Consider the following 26,534-nt stretch of genomic DNA (forward strand, 5'->3'; position numbering starts at 1 on the left):
GCAAATAGGAAGCCATTGAAGTCCTTATAAAATTGGCACGATATGCCTACAACACGACATAATCAAGAATTCTGAGGATGCCTTCTACATCAATTCAAACATCTAAGTCACCTTCAAGAGCAGCAGCATATATAACACATTGCAATAATCTAATGAGGTAATAAATAATAATAATAATAATAATAATAATAATAATAATAATAATAATAATAATAATTTATACCCCGCCCATCTGGCTGAGTTTTCCCAGCCACTCTGGGCGGCTCCCAATCAAGTGTTACCAGAGCTTAGATTACCATGGCCAGACTATCCCTTCATTCATTGGTGAATGAAGCAAAGCTGATAAAAGGCATTTCATTCCATTGAGGCCACCTGGTCTCTAGAGACAATATAAGCATCTAGCAACTGCACATGTGCTCTTTTAGAAAGAACACAACCCTGCCTAAAACATGCACTTCCTACATCCAAGAACCATCCATCCCCGGTGCCACAATCTTGTTATGATTCAATTTCAGTTTATTGGTCCTTATCCAGCACTCACAAATTTTGCTTATTACAACAATGTAAAATGATGGCTTTTTGCCCACGCCACATCTTCTCTATCAGAAAGATTTCTCTTTGTAATCAGCACATGCACAACAATTGTTGTCTTGGCTTCTCCCTACTTTTGATGTTCAACAATCTGGATGCCCTACGCTTGAAATTTCAGATAAAGCCTTCCTTTGATACTTTCAGATAAAATCACTGGAAGGGCTGCTATTGAAAACTGCTTTCCCATTAACAACAAGCTGTCCCTAGTGAACTGCTTACAGATATTTGACATACATTGACTATATATATGAGCATGATCTTACGATTTTAAGGAAACATTAAATGGGTTCGTTGCAACCAACCAACAAAGATCTGATTCTGCACAAATGCTATTGAAATGACTTGGTCTTGCTCAAGAGCAGTGCCTGGAGGACTGTGGGGGGTATTCTGAACTTCAATTCCAAACAGACCTATTCCAAGGGCTAGGATATTTACTGATTCTTGTCTAAATTCCCTTCCTGTTCCTCTGGTCCTTTGATTACTTACTTAAAGGGCTTCTCCCCTGTATGTGTCCGGATATGATTGTTGAGTGTAGTAGCACCAGCAAAGGCACGACCGCAATAGCCACACTTGAAAGGTCTGTCACTGGAATGGGTGACTACGTGGTTCCGTAGCTCTGAAGGTTGGGAGAAGGATTGGGAGCAGTGTCCACACTGATAGGGCCTGCAGAAAATAGAAACACCCAATGTGATCACTACTTATTTTTACTGAAGCAAATGGAAAATAATTTGGGTGGTGCAGCTGAGCTTTGGAATGCAAATTTTTGCAAGGGAATATAGTAGTGGGCTTTCTTAAGTCGTTTTGTTTCTCTAGTCTTTTGAAAAAATAATAATAGTAAAAATGAACATATAAAAACGCCGTACTATATTCTGTAAAGTCCCATTCTTGAAAATAAGTATATCATAAAGGGCTCTTTTGGAGAACACTCCCCTCATACACTAGCTGCTTATTACGATAAAAGATAACAGAGTCAAATTATAACCATCTCCAAATCTCCAGCATATCCTGTTTTACATATTTCAGGTCAGAAAGACCAGTTGGGGAGGTCTTTGCTAAAATGAGCGACATGAGCATCGCTGTCTTTAATTCTTCTCAGGATGTGCAGAACAACTGCTGCATGTACCCAAAAGAATCCAAGATGGCGCACCCAGTGTTTCCTCTTTTGTTCTGAGTACCCAAGGCAGCTCATTCCAGATAAATTGGGGTTTGGGAGATGGCCTCATTTGTGCTTTTCTGCTGAGTTTTGTCAACGCCTAAAATACAATATCCTTTCTATACTGAAAAGGAGAACTTCAGATGGAATGCAGATTTAGATTAACAGTTCTGAATTCTATTATTCACTAATTTAAGAGCACTCTTGGGGCATGTATTTAACATGTTATGAGCTGTGATGGTTTTTTATTGTTATGTGATGTGCATGTGAGTGCCTACTTGAGCTCCCCTTTCAGTGATGTGTTGCCTTTCAGCATGGTAAGGACTCAGGGTCTTAGTAAGCATATTAATATGATTTTAAGAATTAACTACCAGAGGGGGGGGATAATTGCCCCCATGATTCCCAGCTACAATATATCCCCCCCCCTTAGCAATAGGAGCTTGTTTTCTAATGCTAATTGCTGTATGTGTGTGATTTCAGAGAGGTTGTGGCTGGGGTATGAAGGCTTAACCCTCCCCTTCCTATGCACTGTGATCTTCTAACAATCCTACACTCTTGCACGTTATTTAATTTTTAAAAACACACATTAATTTAATGTAATTAGGCCCTCAGACACACATTTTGGAAATACCTATGCATGGCTGATACTAAACCACACACACAAACCAACACACAAAACAAAACATTGTTTTGTATGTAGCAAGTGCATGTTAAAGACTGCTACTAGATAATGCTTTTATTTTTCCACCCACATCAAATAAATGCTTTCTATAACTATCAGCAAAGAAAGAGCTTGATATAACAAGATTAAGTCTAGTGAGCTTTGGCCTTCTAGCGAGCTTTTGTCTTTCATGTGATTATTGGATAATCATTTGTATGCTATATGTCCACCAGTTCAATGGTGTCTTGCATAAACTGAGGCTGGTCAAGGTCTTCAGTGGTCCATTTCAGACTACAGTCTCCCTAATATATGTCCTATGATTGGCAGGACAGGAAGGTTATTTACTTATGAGGCACCCAATGTGTGGGTGTTAATATTTAAAATAAAGGGTACACATGCAAAATCCAATACCACAAGACTAATATCTCAAACCAAATTTGGTCCAAACCAGGTCATAATTAAGTATAAGAAGACAACACAGCTATTTGCAGAAGGCCTAATCATATCTACTTCTGAAATGTGGTGTTCATCCTCTCAGTTCTCACGGAGATGTATTCTCAGTGGGACTAGTTTTTATATCAACAGAAACCAAATTCTACCTGTAACTTTCCCAAGTACTCTGTTAGTTTGCATAAAAGGACACTGGTGACATAGCAAAGCCAGGACAAAAATGACAAACTCTTTGTAATAGTGTTTTTTTTTTTTGCAAAGAAGATCATTTTAAACATAAGATACTTAACTAAGCTTGCTTGCTTTCCATTAGTGTACTATCCCTAAAGTGGTCTAATTCTAAGATCCTACACCACCACCCGCCCCATTTTGCAGGCGCTGTGGGTTAAACCACAGAGCCTAGGACTTGTCGATCAGAAGGTTGGCAGCTCGAATCCCCGGGACAGGGTGAGCTCCCATTGCTCGGTCCCTGCTCCTGCCAACCTAGCAGTTCGAAAGCAAGTCAAAGTGCAAGTAGATAAATAAGTACCGCTCCGGCAGGAAGGTAAACGACATTTCCGTGCCTGCTCTGGTTCGCCAGAAGCGGTTTAGTCATGCTGGCCACATGACTCGGAAGCTGTACGCCGGCTCCCTTGGCCAATAAAGCAAGATGAGCGCCACAAACCCCAGAGTAGGTCATGACTGGACCTAATGGTCAGGGGTCCCTTTACCTTTACCTTTTACCGTTTGTTAGAAACAGCTCATAATGTTGCAAACCCCAACAACAAATGTAATGTGTGAGCATTAAAATGAAGGGGAGGAAAATACAAAAGACACTAGGCTAATTAAATTTTGAAAAAGGGATAGAATGGAAAAGCATAAAAATGTATTCAAGAAAAGAAATCTTCTACTTATTTTATCTATTTGTTAAGTATGGGAAGCTAATGCAAAGAGCAGCACTGTTCCCACTACCAGGCCCCTACTGTAAGCACAGCGATTACAGTTGCAGGACAGCGACTCTGTTTGGGACACCCAAATATATTGGGCTAAGCTACTCTGGAAAGAATCAGAACATTTACTGCTGCTGCCTAAAGCTCTTGTCAGATATTATGCAAAAAAAAGAAAGAAATAGACGTTACCTCCTAGCCCTGACCCCAACATATGCTTGTCGATCACAGATTTATGCTTAGAGGTTTATGATGATAGACTTCCACCCTTCTATGTTTCAGATTTTCCGCATACAGTGTTAAGCTTTGCAGACGACTGCAATTTTATACCCGCTTTCCTGGAAGCAACTCCTATTGAACTCAATGGGACTTACTTATGAGTAGACATGAGCAGGATTGCACTACAAATATTCTAAGGCGCTTGAGCCTCTTCACCCATCTGGCTATTTTTAATGTAGGGAGATGCGTTTTTAGTTTCCTATTAGTGTTTTAAGAAAATTAAGATTGTATCTTTAGGCATATTAATGATTTTAATAGCGAGGAGCAGCCCAAGGCACAGCTCACGTTGTCTGCATTTTTAGAGCCGATACGACAGTCTTAATTGCTTTCTCCCTTTTACAAATGTGCGCCTCTAAATAGCTAGAATCCAAAGCTCTAAAGGAAAGGAGACAATGGTGACCAAGCATGTACAGCAATTCAATTAAGCATAAAATAAAGTGTACTCCCTCATTCGTCAACTGAACTGCTTAATTGTGACTACTTGCATCGCTGATCACCAATACTATTATTTCACAGTGCTTCAGAGCAATGATCGTAGAATTTTTTAGCTTGACTAATGGCCTAGCGTTGGTCAATAGTTCAATATTATATTATTTTAATTACTCACATTATAAAATATTTGATGAGTGTTTCCCAACAAGTTTCAAAGAAAAAGTTCTAAAGCTGCAATATGCCACTGCAACGGAGCCCTTTATGGAGCCTTGATTAAGCCCCAGGCATTAGCCATGGACCTCAAATTTTCATAAGCACGTAAGAGCTTGCTGGAACAGGCCAGGGCCCATCTGGGCCAACATCCTATTACCACAAGATGTCTGCAGGAAGCACACAAGAAAGGAACTAAGTGCAACCACTCTCTCCCCTCCTGCAGTTTTCAATAACTAGTATTCAGAAGCATGCTGCAACCTACGGTATAGGCAGAACATAGACAACATGGTTAGTAACCATTTATAGCCTTATTCTACCTGAATTTGTCTAACCCACCCCACCCCCGCTCAAATTCCTAGTGAGCTCCAACCACCACCATCTGCATGTAAAATGAGAGTCACTGTGACATCCCTGAAAGGACTATGGTGAAGGTGATTGGTAAGATTATTAAGGCTGGTAAAATGGACAATTAAGCCACTGACAATTTTTGAGTTTGTTCAGTAGTGTGATATTAAGGTTTTATTGCATTGTTTTAGTATTGATGACTTAGCTGCCTTAAGTATCTGAAGATGTGGATTATACAGTTCAAAACGAATGAGTGAAAGTTCCCATCTTCCTGTAACGTAGGTTTCCCCCTCTAGTTCTCCTGTGCTGACTTGCCTTCCCCCTGCCCATGTGAATTACTGCTTGCACTGGTATATTTACACTGGTATAAGAGTTCGTAAGACCTTGGATCTGTATTGATAACTGTGGAGTATCTATAGAGATCTGAAGATCCCGAGAGCTTTGTCGTTCTCCTCCTGAGCATATGCTAAACTTATATAAGTCTCTGCAATGTACATCCATAGCATGTTTTTTTAAAAAAAGACTGGATTGTTGCACAATATAAGTAGTGTGTGTGTGTGTGTGTGTGTGTGTGTATGTATATGTGTACACACACACACACACACACACACACACACACACACTAATAAATAAAAACACTGTGTTCTCCAATTGATCTTTCACTCTATTCAAAGCAGCTGCATGTTAGGAACCTGTCATATACAGCTGCAGACGAAGCATTGCCCTGTGAACCAAAAATATTCTACCAGACTCACAATGGGGATTCTTCTTTGCACATGTAGAGCATGTTTCAAAGCCTTGAATAAATTGGGGGAACCCCAGTTTACCCAGAGCTCAAAGCATGCAGAGTTTGGGACCACATATTTCCTATACAATGTGAGCGCATGTGAAATCCTATACCTCAAAGGCACACACTAATAATTACTCTATAACTACTGTCATTACTGTGGGACAAGAGGGATATGCTTTTCAGCTTTATTCTTCGTTCAAAGGAATTGTTCACTTAAGCAGAAATCATTCATCAAACTGACATGAAAATTCTGGCAATGATAAAACAAAGATGAGTAAGGATAGTTTCTTCTCAAAATATTCTTAAGAATTAAATTATTTTAGTCAAAAACAATACACTGAGATGTGCTGTAATCATGACCCATTGATTTTCTAAGAGTGAGTGGGATCATTAACATTTATTAGCCCCTGGTTATCTATTTTAACAGCTCCCACAACAAACAAATAAGACACTAAATAAAACCAATTAATCTCTTTTTTTTAAAAAAGGCAGGTCAACATGATTAATTTTTTATTCGGCAAAATCATGCTGTTCTTTGTTTGCAAATAGTTACCAAACTGAAATACATGGAACAAAATACGAACAAATAATTAAAAACAACAGTGAAAATGGCAAATACAACCCTTTCCAATGCATCATTTTTAAAGTAGAAGAAATGCACAGTTGCCTTTTCCTGCAGTAGTACTTAAGTTGTGGTAATAATTGTGATGATAATAATAAAAGTAGTATTTTCTTATCATTCAAACTGTAATTCGTTTTGGTAAAAATATGCATGTCATTTATAGTTTGCAATAGTCTGTGGAATGCTGTTGCATGAATGCCATGGGCATCTACTTCCTAGAGCTTGCGGCATTAGGGGTGATGAGCATGCAGTCCCAACATCTTCAAATTGGACAAAATAAAATAGTACAGGCGGCAACCGTTTTCCTTGTGTCAAATTGATGTGCGAGTCCTTTTGGACCTGAAAGAGGGCCTGATGAAGCAGGAGCGTAACAAGGTGGGCTTATGCCTGCTCTGCCAACACGCAGGGGGGCCAGGAACGGAACCCCCGTGCAAAATGTTTACCGCCTGTAATTGTAAAGAGTAATTTCACCTCTTTCCGTTGTTAGGAACAGCCTGATTCTAGGATTTCATCTCAAAATAATTTTCAAACTTGTAGAAGCCTCCAGGACAGAGGGCGGGGGGAATGACTAACCAAGGTCCTAGATTTGTGTCCCCACAAATTTTTGGAGCGTGCATTTTTGGAGCATGCTTTTGGAGCATGCATCATCACAACTATAGCACTTTGCAGGCTGTGCATAGGGAAGGGAGCCAACAGGAGGCCTTTGTTGGTTCTCTAGGAGGTGGGACCTAGGGGTGGACCAGACACATTAGAGGCTTCAGTCTGCTCCATTCCCAGGGCTTAAACATGGGCTACCCCTTGACCACCCCATCAGTTCAGTGGTTACCCTTTTCAGGCAGCTCAATGGAAGGTCCTGCCCTAACCAAACTTAAGCTCTGCGACCAAATAAAATTGTGGCCTTTGTGTAAACCTGTATCAGACTGAGCCATTATTGCTCGTGGACCTAATGGCATCACTGTGAGTGAGCCCACAGACGCGGACATGAAGCAATCATACTTAATGATGCAGAAATATTGCAGAATGATCTGACGTTTGAGGACTACATAGGAAAGAGCTTTGACCACAGTAGTTCAGGCACTGGTGATCCCGAGATTGGGTAACTGCAATATATTCTAGGTGGGGCTTCCTTGCACTTGTCCCGGAAGCTGCCGTTGGGGCAGAATGATGTTGCATGGTTGCTAACAGGAGTAACACCTCTGCTCAGAGGTCTGAACTGGTTTACTACCGGGCCAAGTTCAAGGTGTTATTATTAGTATATAAATTATACTAATAATATAGTATAATCAAACAGCTTTGAACCAGTTTAGTAGTAAGACTGCATTACCCCATATGTGCCCACGCAACCGCTTCAATCTGTGGAACATGTGCCACATAATACTCATTTTGCATTTGCAAGAGATCAGTGTGGCAGTACCTACACTATGGGACTCTGCTATCGACGTTAGGAAGGCATCTTCAAGGCACTCTTTTCAGCACCTGCATAAAGCATTTCTGTTCAGGGAAGCCTATTCAGACGTAAAAGTTCCACGTGTTTTGCTTCTTTCTAGCGACACTTGATTTTAATTGTCCTTTGAATATTTTTAAGTGTTTTATCAATAATTGTAATGTTTTGTCTTTAATTTTTGTAAACCATTTAGAGGTTTTTTGTTTGTTTTTTACAAAAAAAGAAGTTTATACATTTTGCTCAATAAAAAAATGAATAAATAAGTTTGCTTTTCTACACAGGGCTAGCAGATACAATGGAGCTTAATCTCAGATACATGGGCATAAAACACAGCAACTTTGAAGTCTTTTCTTGGTGCCCATAAAGCATCTGAGCACTCGCCCTCCTGGGTCATGACATGGTGAGGGTAATTACCTTTTTCTCTCTAGAAATATACATAGAGCTGAAGAAGGAAATACAAAGTGTGACACTTTTCCCCATTTTGTCTCCCACCTCTATGTGCTTTTCTAAGGCTCAGATCAGTTCCATTTATCCAGATCTCTTGGAAAAATGAAGTTTGTGCATGTGCACTTTTTCTCTACTCCTGTTCTGTGTGTGCATAAATTGAAAGAGCTGGTGGTGCCTGCAGCATTTATTCAAAAATTCAAATTATGCTTATGGGCCTAAAGTAACTGGCAACCCCTCCACTGATGTGTAATGATGATGTAAATTGCCTTTGTGGCATCAGAAAAAGGAATGCCTGTTGCAGGTCTTTTGTGAGTTGGTACCTCATAGGGTTTATGCATGGCAGTGGTTCCCAATTAGCATTTTTAAAGTTTTTATTAGAGTTTTTTTCTGTTACAATAAAAACAGATAAACGGGAAAAGGTACATATATCTGTTGTCTCCACTTCCAGTTCATATTCTTTTTCGGTTCGACTGCATTTAGTGAGAGGCATTTTTTTCTTAGACATCTTGCATTTGGGGGAAAGGGAGGGGGAGAGACGGGGTATGGTTCTCTTGTTCTACTGCCTGTTATTAGTGATGGGGTTTGTGTCAGCATCCTGTGGGTAGGTTGTGTATGCATTTATTTCTTTATATTGATGAAGCGAGAGGTTAGGGGGCCCTGAGCTGGGTTGGTTGCATTCTGGTGATTGCAGTGTGGCTTGTTTGTTTGGGGGGGGGTAGATTGTTGGGTCAGGTATGGGGGGATAGGTCATTGTCTTGTTGTGCTGTGTATGTGATAAAGGGGAACCATACTGGGGTGAAGGTGTTCTCATGCTAGTTTGAGTTTGTTGGTTAACTTCTCTAGTAGTGCGGTTTCCCATACATTTTGGTACCAGTGGTCTATGTTCATTCCTGATAGGTCCTTCCACTGTCTAGTTATGATATTTCTAGCTGCTGCAAGTTAAGTGACTCATGAGTTCTTTGTCGTGTGTGTGTGTGTGTGTGTGTGTGTGTGTGTGTGTGTGTGTGTGTTATCCTGGAAGATATTTAATAGGGCTAGTTTGAAACCTAATTACTACAGGGAAGCTGGAGTCAAAACCAGGCTGCTAGCACACAGTCAGTAGAGGTTGAAGAAGAAGAGACAGAACATAGCAAATGTTTCAAGAAGTGCCACTAAGCAGATGCATGAGCAAGCAAGAGGCTTGTAAACATTTCTTGTAATAGCTTGAGACAATCTGAGGAAGTATATAGAGCTCAAAAATCCTGAAGTACAAGACATAGTGTTGATTCCAAGGCCTAACATGACTCACATAAAAACTGTCCCTTGTAGAAATTGTGTCAACTGCTAAATATGTGGCAGATGTTTTCTTTCTGCTTCTGTCTGTCTTGTCTCTCACACACCATATACCAACCATCATACAATATGCCGGGGTGGGCAGAAAATAGACTGGGATTCAGTGGTAGATCTCTGGGTGATTTGAAGTAGACTGGCAGGGATTTCTGGCTCTCAGCTTTTAAACAATGCCATCAATTATGCTACTTCATCTAAATTATACTGTTGAAATGAAGTGGGGGGGGGGAGAGGACTCTCCAGAAGTAGATTTTTGTGTGGAAGGAACTTAATTTCATTCTGGTACTCAGAACAAATTTCTGGGCTCAAAATTGCTTAATTCCAAGTGCATGACATCTTTTGTAACCTGGATCCAATTGGTGGATCTCAGGGTTCTAGGAAGAACAAAGTAGATCCGCAAACTTGAAATCTGCCAGTTTTCACAATCTGTTGACATAATTGCGTTGTGACAGCAAATTATTATTGGAGGCCCCATGCAACACTCTGAAGAAGAACAGAGGTCGAAACACATGGGAATCAGTAACAAAAATATATTGTGCACCTCAGGATGCCCTACTTCCTTTTCCCTGCAATTAGTGCCTTCCTACTTTTTCTTTCCTGTACAATCAGTACAAATCAGAAAAATATAAGCGTGCCTAATGCTTTTCAATTCCTACTCAGTTAAGCGCTTAAATCCCATGAAGCTTGTTCTTCTTTCTCTGGTTTGTGCCCAGGTGGGTTAATTTAAGGTCAACAGATGAAGGAATGGCCATGAAACAGATTTCTGTGGCGGCACATGGCAGAATTTAAGGTGTTGGACATTTAACATTAATTCATTCAGAATTGGAGCTGGTTGTCTGAAACGAGGATTGTACCAGGATGTTGGTTGAACATGTATAATAAGTACTTATATAGCACTTTTTGAATGTTCTAAATATTGGAACATTTAAAGTACATCATATATACTGGCATAGTAAGGTAACTTCATTTTATTAACCCTCTACTGCAGATGGGACCACCTAGTGAGTCCATGGCAGAGATAAGATTTAAGGCAGGGACCTTATTCACTCACTGCTACATTAGCTCTAATCTATTCTACGCTCCAATGAACCCAATGCAATTAATGCAGCCTGCACATCATTTAGATATAGAACACAGACGTTGTATTTACTTAAGTGATTTCGTAGGTTTCTTAAGCTTAGTCATTCATGCTAGTATCACAACAGAAATGTAAGCATCTGTAAATACTGCTAAAAGATACAAACACTGCAACATCATATGAGTCCTGAAGACACTGTTTTAAAACTACTTGATTTATGATGAGTAGCAAATTGAACTACAAAACAATTAATCTGCAAACTATTGAAAATTTTTATGCAATAATAATTTGTTGCATACAGCTTGCTGTTTTGATTTGGTTTCAATATTCCAGAGTTACTGTATAAACAGAGAGAAAACAAATCTCGATACAATACTTCCTTAAAAGCTATTTTTTGGTATGTTGTGTGATGTGAATATTTATGATTAAATGTTTGCAGGTTATAAATTAGATTGAGGAAGATTGAAGTGTTTTAAGAAAAGCAGAGATTTAAGTAAGCCAATATACCTATAAAAAGTCCCAAACTACTAAATAACTGCTTAAACTGCACATCAAATCATGATTTCTACATCTATATATAGCATGAAAATAGAAAGATTAAGCACTGATTAACATATCTTCTGGGTATGCTCTCATGTGCCATGTCTACCACCTTACAACAGCTTATGCACATGACTATTTACAACTAAGCTAAAAATGAAAAAAAAAAACTGCATATGAAACTGTCAGGGGAAATATTCATGAAACCCAAAACATATACTATTTATTAAACATTGCATACTGCACATGACAATTAAGGAAAGAAAGAAAAATAAATGTAAACAAATTGTCCTTTATGAGAATTGGCTTTGAGTTCAAAAATAATGAAATAGTTTTTTAAATGATTCACTGTGATTGAAGGCTTCCGCTTACCCCTTTCTGGAGCCCCCCAAATGGGATTGTTGGGAATTTCTGCAGCAGAAAAACAGAAGAGAAAAGGGATTTCTGACTCCTGGATCAAGGAATAGTGGGTCAATTTGTAAATGGCTGGGCAAAAAACAAGCAAACAAAAAAAATCTTGGAACATCCTTTGGCCAATTAATTTTGGATGAGTTATATTCATCCTTTGATTGTTTCCAGGAGGAACATGAAATGATTTAACAAACAAAAAAATCACACTGAAGGGTAAGAGGAAACGTAACCTAAATGGTCAAAAGTAGTTTTTTTAAAACCCTAATTAATTTCAAATTCAAACAAAATGTGCATACAAACCTGGATGTACTCAATTCCTAATCCAGGTGGATTAATATCTAATATTAGTGTCGCTGGCTGACTCTTTTGTATTGTATTAAATACTACTGCCATAGCTTTAATTAAAATACTAAACATTCTTACCCTGAAAAAACTTAATGCTATGCAACTCTTGGATACACTGCTGTACATATTTCAAATTATGAAATAATGAACAAGCACTGTTGACCATGCTCTGCTGTTGTATAATCACCATTTCATGCAATCAAATTTATGCAGGGACTTCACAGTTTATTGCACACAACAGATTATATGTGTTGCTTCAGCATAGTGGATTGCACTCTAGGATTGTGTACAATTCTCTCCTTGGTCTTCAAAAGGCAAAGTAATCTTAGATAATTTCTTAAAAGACATTTCAAAGAAGGGGAAACCACCAGGGTAATATCAGTTAGCTATAACCACTGAAATAAAGGAACTTTATGACCAATATTGCATATCATCCTTGGGTGATAGTTTAATAAGATTTATAAACAAAATAGATGCATTTTAGGTTAAATGGGAGCAAAAAATCCAAAATAGTTGTATAAAGTGTAAGTTTTAAAAGGTGAACGGTTCTTTTTGTACATTACATCTATCAGTGCACTTTTGAATACAGAAAATAGGCAACAGTCAGTGGAGGATTTCTATGATTATATATCCTTGCTTCTTGAGTGAGTGCCAAACATCTGCAAACCCAATTCCCAAAATTTTGCACTGGGTGAACTGTCTACGTACAGGGTGAGTCTTTTAACATGTGTTCTCTGTATCCACGGAGCCTCTTTTCAAGGACTCACCCTGTACAAAGGCATCTGTAACTTACCTGTATAATGTTAATACAAGCCCTGGGTGCTTTCATAAAGGCACAAGTAGGAATGGGCGAATCTGTCAATTTTGGTTTCAATCAGTTTGTAATTTTTCAAATCTTTGGTTCAGTTTTCCACATTTCTGCATCAGTGTCCTTTATTTTAAAGTCTTGATGAAAATGAATCCGTATTTTACTGATATACACATTACTTAATATACATATTTATACAAACAATTCTCCCTAATATAATGCATATTTGTATGTTATTTTCACTAATATATGCCTTTATGCATACTTACCCTTATTGTATGCATTTTTGTATACATTATTTAGTTGAAGAATGCATCAAAAGTTTGGAGAAGAGTGAATTCTGAAGGGTGGCTGTGTTCCTATTTGAACAGTGTTTGGGGAAATGTGAATTAGGTAGGGATGCCTTTAAAAGCTGACTAAATCAAATTTTTCTTCCATCTCCCCAAGTCACTCAAATTGATTCTTTATTCAACTCTAGACGCAGTAGTCACAATATTCTTAAGTCAGTGCAACTAAGTGAATTGCATAGACAAAAGCAACCAAGGCTTGTACTAATAGGGATCAGATGCCTTTGTCCATGCAACCTCACCACTGCTACCACAGTAGAAAAGGAAAAGACACAACCTGTTCTTTCTCTGTAATAAGTCATGGCAGTAGTGATGCTGGTGAATAGGAATCACTGGGCACTGGGTTGAGGTCAAGACTTTATACTGATTATAAATCTATGCTAGTGTTTGAGACTCTGCCTAAGGCTATTGATAATGGGATGACATTTTTGTTGTCAGAGAAGTCACCAAGAGCCACATTTAACTCCCGAGTAGTAGAGATAGCAGCCACGTTTCTCTGGGCTTTGGCAATGGCCTCATGGTGCCACTGAGAGTTGATCACATCGTCAGTATACACCATGTCTATATGAATATGGATCGTTCTACAGGTGTTGACTCAGGCCTTGTGACCTACCATAGAGGAGAAACTGTTAAACCGCCCCAAAATCTAGTTTCAATTCCATGGCTCCAGAAGCCCCAATTTTAGAACAGAAGCAGCAGCCCTATTAAAAATCTACTACATGTCCTTCACCGTAAGAGACTTCACATAAAAAACAAAGATCTCCTGGGAATCCAGGAAAGATGCTTTATTTATGTGCTCAAGCCTAACTCAATCGAAAAATACATACAGTACAGTGTATAGTCATGAAATTATGAACATGACATATCACAAAAGGGAGGTGGCTAAGATCCTGGTTTTTCCCCAAGCAGCATGAGAGAAAAATACTACCTATATTCCTTCTTTCTATGTAGAAGAAGGATGGGACCTAAGACGCAGCTACATCCTACTTGTTCCCTTTCCCCCAGAGACCAGCATTGTGATAATTACACAGGCAATGGTAATGAGGCACTCAGAAAGAGGGGAGCTCAAGGTTCTGTTTCCAGATACAACACAGTATGCTGCTTTACCAAGTCAGACTACTGGATTATCTAGATCAATACTGTCTACAATCAGCTGTTCTCTTAATGACATCAGGTGGGCACAGCAAGAAACACGCGTGCATGAGGAACACTGATCCGGAAGCACCCCAAAAAAGCATTCCTAGCACCAATATGTTGGGGTGGAGGAGGCATCTAACTGAAAGAAGGCACAACCTCTCTGCAACAGATAGCGTAGCCCTCTTTTAGGCTAAGGGAAATTTTGCAGGGCACATCCTTCCACTTGATCACAGATGATACACACTATCATGACCCTGAAAAATGCAGAGTTGTGAGTGTGACATAACTACCAGCTGCTAAGAATTCTGCTAATCTTCACACAATTCAGATTTTTCAGACGCTCCATTTCCCTACCTACTATATGTTCCATTTTATTTTTGGCAAATGGAAGGACTTTGAACTTTCATTTGAAACCTCGCCCACATACCTAGAGCACCAGCCAGTGCTTCAAAATGGCATCTACATTGGAGGGGTCAGAAATAGAATATAAATAGCTGTGCCAGATTGCAGCTAATGCCAGTGAACTATGAGAATCAGAGTTTCCTCATTCCTTCCTATGAATGAGAGCAGGAGGGTAAGATGTTCAGTATGTGTGGAGTCCCCATGTACACAAACAAAATTGTTCCTCCACAGAAGAGGAACCTTTGTACACGTGTCACTTCAGATTATGCCCAACATAATGATTAATCTGTGCTATGTCAAGGCTAGATAATTTGGTTCGAAATGTTTTGTTTTTTTTAATTAAGTAGATCTTTCTAATTCAGATTCAGTCAGAAAACCAAGCCTTGTTTTTCACCCTCAGGCTTTTGTTTATTGTTGCCTGAATGTCCAGGTTCATGAGTCACAGCACTAATAGGGCTCTTGTGATTAAGATCCTATAAATGTTTGGAGAAATTTGAGAGCTTGCATTTTATTGGCACATTTATTAGTGAGATTGCTGTTACAAGTTTTTGCCATGAAAATATAGGAAGCGCTATTGAACATTCTAACTTCTAGTATGAGAGCAGTAAACAACAATGGAACCTGCTAGCTACCAACATTAACCCCAAAGGCTGAGAAATACATATGATATCATTTCCTATCTTAAAACCTCACTATCTTTCATCTTTGGAAATTTTGTGGATTCCTTTAGATGTGTTCTAGCATTTTTAATCTTTCAGTGCAGTGAGATTGCATCCAACTTGTAGTGTGCTGTCAAATTTAATAACGCTTAGAGTCACTGAAATCAGTTGACTTTTCAATGGGTCTACTCTGCAGCCCCATTCATTTCAACTAATCTTATACAGCAGGGATGAACAAAAAGTAGTTTGGGGTCTACTCGTGGATCTCTGGGTGATCAGCAAGGGTTTCTAACTCCCATCTACAAAGCTGCTGCTCTGCCCCATGCAAAAACAATAAGAGACTGGGGGTGGGGAGGGATGCTTGGCAGAAAACCAGGACTAGATTTTTGCACGAAAATGTTTATGAGCTTAGTTCTGATGCTGATTACTGATATGAATTACCAGTTCTGGTAGTGGTTACCAAATCTAGAGCTGAGCATGTGTTCCGAAGCACCCCAGTCCTTAATTTTTAGTGTAAGTCTGCATGGCTCAACCACTATTTTCCACCTGGCCTTGGCTGGAGGAGCTTGGGGTTTTAGTAAAAAATGAAATAGACCTGCAAACCTAAAATCTGCCCCACCACTGTGATACAAGACCAACATGAAATTTGCATTGAAATGTACTGAGGATGCAGAGTGATGAAAGTGGGTTACATGTTTTCCACAGTTCCCGAAATGTTGCAGTAGAGCTCTGAGTTTATCCGTGAACATGGATGAAGAGTTTTGGCACAACTCTTATGTCTTCCAGAGCTCCATTCTAGTCCATTAATGTCCGCTTTCATCACTGAGATCCTGCAGCAGCAATACTTCGTGGATTGCAGCCTGAATGATTATTCCGGGAGTGTTAGTTGTTTTATTAAAGCATCTCTTTGCTGCTAAAGGAAAAGACAAAAACAGAAGCAGTCTTTTTATTGAATTAATCTGATTTTCGTCTTTTGTGCTGCCAGCTATCAAGATTGTCAAATAAACCAGATTTGATTTATAAATAATAGTTCCATTATCTCTACTGGGGCACTGGTCAGAGTACCTGAAATTTTAATTCACTTGTTCAGCTAAATTTCATCCTCAGTTCATGGCCATAAAATTCTGTATTGACAAACTTTCAAACCAACTTTGACTCTGAGGTATCTAGTCAACATTTTTCTTCTGTGTGGATATTAGTTTATTGAATAAGTGGCATCTGTTTTCCTCCACATCACTGGTGGGGTAGGTATTTCCTTTTGACAGCTTTGCACGATTTATGGCTTTGCATGCTCCGAAGAAAAATAGTACTAAGCAAAAAATTCCAATTCATTACCTCTTAGTACTTAATTAAGTTCATACACATTGCACACTATAGGTGAACCCTGAGATGACTATGACAGCTGCTGAGCAGCAAGTTATATTATCTTTCAGAGACAGAATGACTTTTAATTATCTTGACCTCTTTTTTCCATCTGTGATATCCATACATTTCCCTTCTACTTTGTTCCCCCTTTCTAACAGATGTACCAAGCCAAGATTATATTCTTAGTCATTTTCTCTTATCTCTGTGTTTAGGTACCCCGTGTTTTTTTCCAAATAATAAAGCCAAGCTATGTCCACCATTATCTATGTGTTTTGTACAGCAGCAGATGAATTGCATTGTGCCGGTTCCTCCTAATAATGCTCTGGTGGTGGAAAGGGTAACAGCCTGATAAAGCAAAAAGAAATGGATCTTACTATCAGAAGATATAGAAATAAAGAGTGCCCATGTTTTACCTGTCAGGGTTCTGTGTGCACACATGCATCTGTAAGAGGATCCGTTGGGTGAAAGTCTTAAAGCATTGCCCACATTTCCAAAGATGCCAGTCACTGAACTCTGAATTTAGTTGGCTTGTTGATGTAGGGCTCGCAAGGACTCGCTGGTTTTTTACACTGATCTGGTTAAATCCTGATTCGATAGAGCCTGATTTATCCAGAAGAGAGAAATTCCTGTTACACGGAGTCTGTGGAAATACAATGGACCGCTGTGGAGTGGCAGAGGGTAGTTTGCTACTTTTGTTAAATGGCTGCACGGTATCTTGTCTTGACATGGCTTCCATTACAGTTGAAGGGACATTCACTAAGAGAAGAGGGTGGGGGAAGAGAAAGTTTTTCTTATAACGAAGTATTCAGAGATAGGGAAAAAACCAAAACAATTTGAGTTAACATTAAAGAAATATCTGCCTTCTGCCCATTGACTAGAGCAAGCATTTATTACTAAAGATGCACATTAAATGGGCCAACCTAGTACAGTGGTACCTTGGTTCTCAAACTTAATCCGTTTCCGGAAGTCCGTTCCAAAACCAAAGCGTTCCAAAACCAAGGCGCGCTTTCCATAGAAAGTAATGCAAAATGGATTAATCCATTCCAGACTTTTAAAAACAACCCCTAAAACAGCAATTTACCATGAATTTTACTATCTAACGGGACCATTGATCCATAAAATGAAAGCAATAAACAATGTACTGCAGTCACACAATCAATCAAACAGTAGCTGAACTGAGATCCACACAGTCACAAAAAAGCCACAAAAATGCAAAATAAATAGCAAAAACAGACAGACCTCAGCATAACACTCAAATCAGAAGTGTAACACTCAAAATGGAGCATGTTCGGCTTCCGAAAAAGGTTCCCAAACCAGAACACTTATTTCCAGGTTTGCAGTGTTTGAGTTCCAAGTTGTTGAGTACCAAGGCGTTTGAGATCCAAGGTACCACTGTAATGATCTCAGGCCTGGTCTACTCATGCAGCTGAATGAGGTGGCATAATTCTAAGGTGTAGAATGCACTGTACTTCCTGACAGCGGATGGGAGATTCAATTTTGCATTACTAGAACAGGAAGCAAGTAGCAGGTACACGAGGGTGTTGTTTCAGACTGGGACCACCTCAGGGGCAAAGGGTTAAAGGTCCCTCCATTTAGAAGCTGTCCCAGTCCAGATCAGGTTATTTCATGACTGCTGTTACTTAAAGAAATATTCACTCAGGTAACAATTGTGTAAATAATGTGATGTCCAGTTTGGCCCTAAGATCATTAAAATTTAGCTTAAAGGAAAAGTTACTTTGAAGGGGGAAATCCTTCATTATTTCTTCTTTTGCAAATTTATATTCACTATAATTTATTCCATACAAAATGTTATTGCACTTAGTTTCACATTTTGAACAATGTATAAGGTATAGAGAACAGTGAATAGCATCAATGATTTCTCAGGAGTCAGAGATAGTCTCCAGTTTTACGGCTGTTTGCTGCTGTTCTTAGAGTTGTCGTTTTTTAATTGCCATATATTAGGGGTGCGCAACCACTTTTTGCTATGGCCAAATAACAATTTGGGGTAATTTTACTATTCCCTGAACCACAGTGTCAATAAATCCTGTCAAGTTGGATCATAGACACCACAAAGCCTTGTGTTGCTCCGTCACTGTTTTTTCTGTGTGTCTCTATGTTTCTCTACTCCAGGCTTTGCAAGAAGTGAGGCTACTTGCAGCTCACTGAAGAGCTCTGGTTAAATAATAATAATAATAATAATAATAATAATAATAATAATAATAATAATAATAATTTGTTAAAGCAGAGCAGGGAAGGGTTTCTTTTCCAAAAATTAAAACACTTATTTGTTTAAAAAATTGTCCACTGCTCTGCCTGAAAGTGGGGGGCGGGGGGGGGGTGGGAATCTTCAAGACTTCTCAGGCAGCATTAAGGACAGACTCATTTTGTAATGCCTGTCTGGATGACATCCCCTGCCAGCATAACAAGGCCAGTGTGAAGCTGCAAATATGTAAAGAAAATGTACAAGCAAGAACACACATTGACCATGTCTTAATTATTTTAATTATTTAGGAAAGGAAGAACAAGAGACAAACCCCTTCTTCTCCCCTGCTTCAAAATATGAAATTAACATGGATTTTGGAGTTTTGGTTGGCCTGATGAAGGTAAGAATGGATTCTGGAGGTAAATTAATTTCTTTTAGTTCCCCCACAAAACCCTGTTTGTCAACAATTTGGCAGGCTTAATCTGCTCGGTGCCTTCAAATGTAATCTGTCAAAAGTGGGGAAGTGGGGGGTTGGACTCGATGGCCCTTGTGGTCTCTTCCAACTCTATGATTCTATGATTCTATAATCAGTTCCTGTAAAATAATATCAATGTTCTTTTCACACTTCCTTAGCCAGAACATAGGAGGCAATCTGTCCTATACGTACATAGAGCCGTCTATACATGAAGGAGCGTCTCCACCCCCATGGTTCAGCCCGGACACTGAGGTCCAGCTCCAAGGGCCTTCTGGCGGTTCCCTCCTTCTGAGAAGTGAAGTTACAGGGAACCATGTAGAGGGCCTTCTTGGAAGTTGCACCTCCCTTCAGATGTCAAAGAGTGAAACAATTATATGACCTTTCGTAGACAGCTGAAGGCAGGATGGTTTCAGGAAGCTTTTATTGTTTGATGTTCTGTTTTGTCCCTTTATATTTTGTTGGAAGCTGCACAGAGTGGCTGGGGCAACCCAGTCATATGGGCAAGGAACAAGAAATAAGTTGTTCTTGTTTTGTTATAGCTTGCCCTTCCATTAAGAATACATCACTGCACTGCATGTTTCAGTTGCTTGTGCTCAGGCTTAGGTTAAGGGCTGAGTTACAGCAGGGCATGGCTACTAATAATCTAAGAGTTCTGCATCGAAGCCTGATCCAACAGCAGGGGGCTAGCCCTGACACAGGGAGCTTAGAGTTTCAGCTTCTGGACACAAATATATTTGGATCAGGTCTTACACTTTGAATCAATTTACAGGTCATATCCATGAGCTGAATAAGAAGGCAATTTTTGGTGATTCCCCTTGCCATCTGTAGTCCTCCATTTCCCCCTTAATTCTGCTCCAGAGTGTCACCCAATCCTTCAGAGCAATTTGGGGCAGGGGAGCTATAGGAGGCAGAAGGAATAATTGAAAATTGGTCTTGTCCCTGGTCTAGTTATGGATGCATACTGTCAGCAGACAGACACCACCCAATATGCCACACAATGGCCACTTACCTAGTCAGAAGGTGGGCAGCGATGCCAGCCCTCCCCCCAGAGGGCAAAATGACTTCACCATGGTGGCCAGCCACAATCCCAAAGTTCAAATTTGTCCTATCAGGGGCAAGCTGAGGGGTGGAGCCTGGGAGAATCCACAGGGCATCCTTATCACATAGGTGCAGCCCCATCAGCCTTTGAATGGGGTCTCAGGCCAGAACTTACAAAGGCATTAGGCAGGTGGCACTCAGAATCATACAAAGGGTACACTTGCCCTGGATAACCCTCACTTAATCTTTCCATGTAACTCTTCTCTTTCAGGTGCCCCTTCCAAGAATGCCTGGATTTGTGGGCAAGGAGCAAAAGTCTACGCAAGGGCAATGACTTGGGGTACACAGCTGGGTCTCCGGGCCAGGGCCAAGATGACATGGATGGGCCAACATGGCATGTGCTGGGATGCTCTCATCCCTAAGTTGGAGCATGAAATAGCAAGATGCAGCTCCCCTGATGTGTTGATCCTGCAGTTGGGTAAAATGATCCGACCACCTGGAAGAGCGTCAACATTATCCTAGTCTCTGACGTAAAAAGAAAAGAGACTACACAAAAAGTCTCCAACAATCACCATCATTGTAGGTCAGAGCTCCTAAAATGTGAGCAGTGGCTGTGCGTGTGGAAGGACCAGCCTGTGTTAATCATGTCCTCTGGAAGATAAGTGTTGTGGAGCAATGGAACACCTTGGTGACCATGTTATCCCACACCCAGCAATGAAGTTTTTGACAGTATGGACTTTTACAGGCCTGATGGTGTACATTTGACGCCTGCTGGAAAGGAATGCTGGTTGAGCGATGTGGAAGAGGATTGGTTGCAACTGTGGTGTGTTTGGTGGCAAGATGGCAAAAATTAGTCGGCGGATTAAGGCATTGGTTGAAATCCTCAGTCCAATTCTGGATAGGGTGAAGTGGTCTATCACCCCAGCTTCAAGCAGATGTGTTCACAGAAGGGCTGGGCGGTACTCTGATTTATTGTCTAAAACCAGTATGGCATTCACATTGCAATACTGGTTTCATACTTTTTGAGGTAGCAGTACATCATGGCTCCTCAGCTGCCGCGATGTATCAGCAGCTCAAATTGCCTTTGCCTGAGCGGGTGGGCTGCAACTTTCCTCTTGGGGCAGTTGGTTGCTCCAGGAGGAAACACACAGCCTGCCCACTTGGGCAAAGGCAGGCAGGCACCTTTGAGGTAGAGCTGGGCAATGTTGGGTTTTCAACACTGTGGTTTGGTGATAAACCATGATGTTGAAAGAATTGCATTGGCCCCAACCGGCAAGGCACAGTGAAACTGCCTCAGCTCTCATGACAGGAGCTGAGGTGCATTCACCCCAGCGCATCATGGGCTGCGGCCAATGCTGCTGCTCAGCTGGGGGACACAAAGGCTCCTGCCCCAGCTAAGCGAGTCCTAAAGTCCCTGCCGCTCGCAAATTCAGGAGCCTGTGACAAGGCTATACTGGGAGCAGGAGGGCTCTGCTCCCCCCTGCCAGCGGCGCCTGCCCTGGTGTCCCTGCCGCCAGTATGGGAGGCTGGTGAGCTACCTTACCTGCTTGCTCCCCACTCCCCAAAGATGGACCAGGCAGCAGCAGCCAAGTACACAGAGCCTCTCGGGCTCCTGCATTTGACTGCCTTAACCTGTGTGGGCACGTTGCAAAGCCACCCTATCTGTGCCTTGCAGAGAGGGGCTGCTGACGAGCGTTGGGTCCCAGCTGCCTTCCACTGGGAGTCGGCTCCTAAGCCAGCCCACCCTCCCAGACAAAGGCAGCCAGGCGGTAGCCAAGCAAGGCTGCCTTCACTGGAGCCCACGCCTCACAGCTGGCTCGTGGGAGCTCCTTTGAACTTCTCCATTGAGAGGCGTGCATCTGTGCCCCTCAATGGAGAAGTGTAACAGAACCTGCACCTCCCAGCTGAGCAGTCGCGTTCCCACTCCTACTCCTACTTCTGTGTAAGCAGGAGTGGGATCAGGGCTCTCTCAGCTGGGGAGGGAGAGCACTTTAATGGAACCCCCACCCTCACCACTGGCAGGTTGGGGGCTCCATAAACTGCTTGGCTGAGGCAAGGGCAGCAGCACGCACCTCGGCCAAGCAGTTTAAAGAAGTGGAGGGAGGAACAAGCTGTATTGGCACCTCACCATTGGAGAGCCAGTGTGGTGTAGTGCTTAAGAGTGTTAGTCTCGTAATCTGGGGAACCGGGTTTGCGTCTCCGCTGCTCCACATGCAGCTGCTGGGTGACCTTGGGCCAGTCCCACTTCTTTGAAGTCTCTCAGCCCCACTCACCTCACAGAGTGTTTGTTGTGGGGGAGGAAGGGAAAGCAGAATATTAGCCGCTTTGAGACTCCTTAAAGGGAGTGAAATATCAAATCCAAACTCTTCTTCTCACTGATGCAGCTTGTTTCTCCCTCGGCCAGTATGAGGGCAGAGTGCGATGGCAGTCTCATCAATGGTATATCACAGGTGAAACTGCCACCACTCCCAAGCTTGTTTCGCCCTCAACCTGCCGGGCACTGGAGGTAGAAGGACTCAAGAGTGGTGGGAGTTTCACCACCGATGTACCGCTGAGTGAAGCTGTCATCATGGTCTGCCCCTCATACCGCTCCTGGGTGATACATTGATCTATCACCCAGGCCTACTTTGAGGGCACCCCAATGCCTCACCAGAGCCTCCTTGAACCGCTCAGCTGGGGTGGAGTCCCTTCTTCCCAGCTGAGCACAAGCCATTGGGACTCGTACACTGTGTAGGGCTGGCCAATGTACCTTGGCTGCTTCTTCCTCCACTAAGGCAGGGAGGAAGAAATAGCCAAGATACATTCCAGACATCATAATATATCAGCATATTGTGGTCTTTAGATGCTGATATATCGCCCAGCCCTAGTTCAGAGGTTACCCCGTTAGAGGGGTCTAAGTGGATGTCTCTGTCCAGAAGCCAAGCATGGGGCAGATGGGCAGCCTAGTGAGGACCACCTTAGTAGACCTGCATGAATAATGCTCCATCTCAGGCATGACCATCAACCCATCTGGAGGCTGAAAATGGATATATACCCAATGCGTGAGTCAAAGCCAACCTATATCTGAAAGCAATAAAAGTTGTAGCCAATTTTAATCCCATGTCATTGTGCTGTCTGTTTTGTTTTGCACCTGTTGCTGCCTGGGTTTCACCCCAGGGGCACTACAGGTGGGTCCATAAGCAGTTTCAAAATTTAAAAAAATTCTTTGTGAATTATCTAATCATATTGTGGAGGTTTAAAGATGCTGACAGTGATAACTCTACATGAAATACAGGGGAAAAGTAATATATTTTAATCTTATATGGAGGGTGAAGTATGTGTCATACTGCAATTAGTATACTTTGGACCAAGACATAAATTCTGCACCCTCTGCTGATCACTGCTCTCAACAAAGGCATGGAAAACTAGTGATGGTTAACAACCTTCATTGTGCTCTGGACTCAAGGACTCTGCTTGATGTGAATAATCCCTCATAACATGGTTCCAAAAGATTTTCATAAAACATTTTTCTGTAGCCACTTTAATTGTTTTGTCTATTATTTCAATCTACAGACTACTTTTCCATGTTTCAGTTTTCAGAGCAGTGCCATTTTGAGTAACAGCCCAAGCTTCATTCCTGGATTCTATGTTTAGTTCAATTCTGTCCCTACCAAGTCAAGAGCTTTTTCTTAGTGTCTTAAAATGGATCTCTAAATTGGAAAAATTCACAATAATTTAATGCAAACTGAGTGTTCACATATTTGAATCTGCACATATTTTAAGGAGAACAAAGAACTAATTGTAGTGACAAAATGTGAAACCAACGTATACGGAGATGAAATAAGATACTTACAGTTCTCATCTTGTGCAATGCACTGTAACGGGATTCCAAAGAAAGATGTGTAGCTGTCATTATACCAGACCAACAACTCTGTGCCCCTGGGAATATCCATGCAAGCTCTGTAGAATATATTTGACCTGGTCATAACAAGCAAAGGGAGAAAGAATGAATGGTTGGGCAATAATTCTTCAGGAGCATCCACTAATCAGTGGAAGAGAGAGAAAAGCCTAGTGAAAGCTGCCCTCCATACAGATCCTAGTGGTTCTAGCAGAGCTGGCCCCTTCTATACCCCACTTACTATCTCAAGATTGCTTAAGGAAGAACTAACTTGTCCTGAGAGGAAGAAGAGAAAAGGCACAAACCGTTCTAACTGTAGCTAGGTGTATGAAAAGAGCTGGTATAAGCAGCTAGCCTGTGACAAGCGAGGAAGGTAGCTACTACCAATCATTTTTTTTAAAACCCTAATATGTATTAATGGTGTTTGTATTTATTTTTACATAGGCAGAGGTTGCTCTGGTTTGTTTTTGTTAGAAGACAATGCACAAATACAATGAATAAATGGACAGATGGATGAAAGAATTCTAAGTGGCGCCCATGTAAAGCATAAAAACAAAGTGCATTGTATTTCAAAGCAAAAGCCATCTGAACTCTGAATATGAAGATGAATACAAATATATAATTTTGGCATAGCATCCTTAAAATATGCTTGTAGAGAAAATGATTGCCATGATGGAAGAATATTTCACATTTCCATGAAATGTTTAAATGCCTGGGGGACCTTGGGGTTCTGATAATATAACCAACACCAACACCCCTAAACAAGAACCCCAAATCTAAAGTAGATCCCACAAGCCTGAAGTCTACTTCTGGCATAGACAAGCTAGTTTTCTTTGTTCCTAACACAGTAAACAAATGATTTAGATCTAAAATAAAAATGTTACTAATAACCTTGACATTTCTTTACACTGCTTTTATCCTAGAACAGAAATACATTTCTCAAAGCTTTAGCTAACCTCTGCTGAATATGAACGTACATTTCTATAGAAAATGGAAGTCCACTCTAGGAATGTTTCCTCAAAGTAAGCTCCAAAGTGGGGCTTACTTCAATAACTTTCTTTTCTGTAGGTATGCATAGGATTGCATCCTTTTGTGATATCTGTGGTTACTGTGAATTTTTATGAACCTTTTAAGTTTGAAAGGTGGTATATAACTTTAATAAATTAATATGCAGATACACTGGGTCAGGCCTTCTCCTTGGTGACACCCCGGCTTTGGAGTTCCTTCTGCCCCAAAATTCAACAGGCATCTATGTTGACGTTCTTTTTAGATAGGTGTTTGGAAACTGTGACTGATTTTATTATGGCTAACTGTTTTACTGCTGGTTTATGTACCCTGTTTTTTATTGCATTTATTGTTCTTTATTGAAGATTTACTGTCCCATGCCCTAAGATCTTTCGATGAAGGGTGGTATAGAAATATTGTAAATAAAAGAATGAAGGAACATATCTCTCCCCACCCAACCCCCAGAGTATGAATAGGGGAAGCATTGCTATTTCATAAGAATCACAAATATTGGATGAACATAAATGACAACCAACTAAGTCCAAAGAAGGAAAAAAATCTAGGAATCTTATTTTGCTTTTGATACACCTTCGTAAAAAATAATAGACACAATGAAAGTACATGCAGTACAATCCTATCTATATTTACTAAGAAGAAATTCCCACTGATTTCAGTGGGGCTTACTCCTGGGTATATTTCCCTAGCATTACCACCTAATGTCTGTACTTGGCTTAGGCATGGCTCACCACTAAACCCATGGTTGTAGTAACAGTTACCCATTTACCTATTCACCAGTAAATCCATATTTCTGTTTAGCTAACATCTTATAATGGAGCTGAGATTCAAAATTTGTTTAATCAGATACATAAAAATCAGTTAACAATTATATGAAACCCCACATGCTGGTAAAACCAATGTGAGACCAGGCTTTTAGGAGATAAAATAATAAAAATGAAAATAACTGTGGAGTGGCTGTCGTTGAAGCCAGTTATAGTAAAGTAAAACATACTTATATGAGATGGATAGTAATTCAATAAATACAAGACAAGCTTTCCATTCTGGCTGAAATATTGCCTACCAGAATTATACAGTCATTGTAGTAAGAAATGACAATTTTTTACATTATCTTGTGTAAAGTGTGGAGACATAAATGGACTTTTAA

General features: G+C 40.6%; 1 protein-coding gene across 5 annotated transcripts in view; it reads right to left on the reverse strand.

Moving 5' to 3' along the window:
• PRDM6 (PR/SET domain 6) overlaps positions 1 to 26,534 on the reverse strand; it is a 130,327-nt gene that overhangs the window by 6,487 nt on the left and 97,306 nt on the right. For 2 of the 5 annotated variants that reach the window (XM_081213723.1, XM_081213724.1), the window contains 4 exons: positions 24,323 to 24,447; positions 17,188 to 17,530; positions 11,673 to 11,711; positions 1,078 to 1,254 (listed from right to left, as the gene is read on the reverse strand). In XM_081213723.1, the coding sequence (XP_081069849.1) occupies positions 1,078 to 1,254; positions 11,673 to 11,711; positions 17,188 to 17,530; positions 24,323 to 24,447 (684 nt within the window). The remainder of the gene's footprint in view (positions 1 to 1,077; positions 1,255 to 11,672; positions 11,712 to 17,187; positions 17,531 to 24,322; positions 24,448 to 26,534) is intronic. The other 3 variants (XM_081213726.1, XM_081213725.1, XM_081213727.1) reach the window with 3 other exon arrangements.

Source organism: Podarcis bocagei (genome assembly GCF_964188305.1).
Source record: "Podarcis bocagei genome assembly, chromosome: 11".
Taxonomy (NCBI): domain Eukaryota; kingdom Metazoa; phylum Chordata; class Lepidosauria; order Squamata; family Lacertidae; genus Podarcis; species Podarcis bocagei.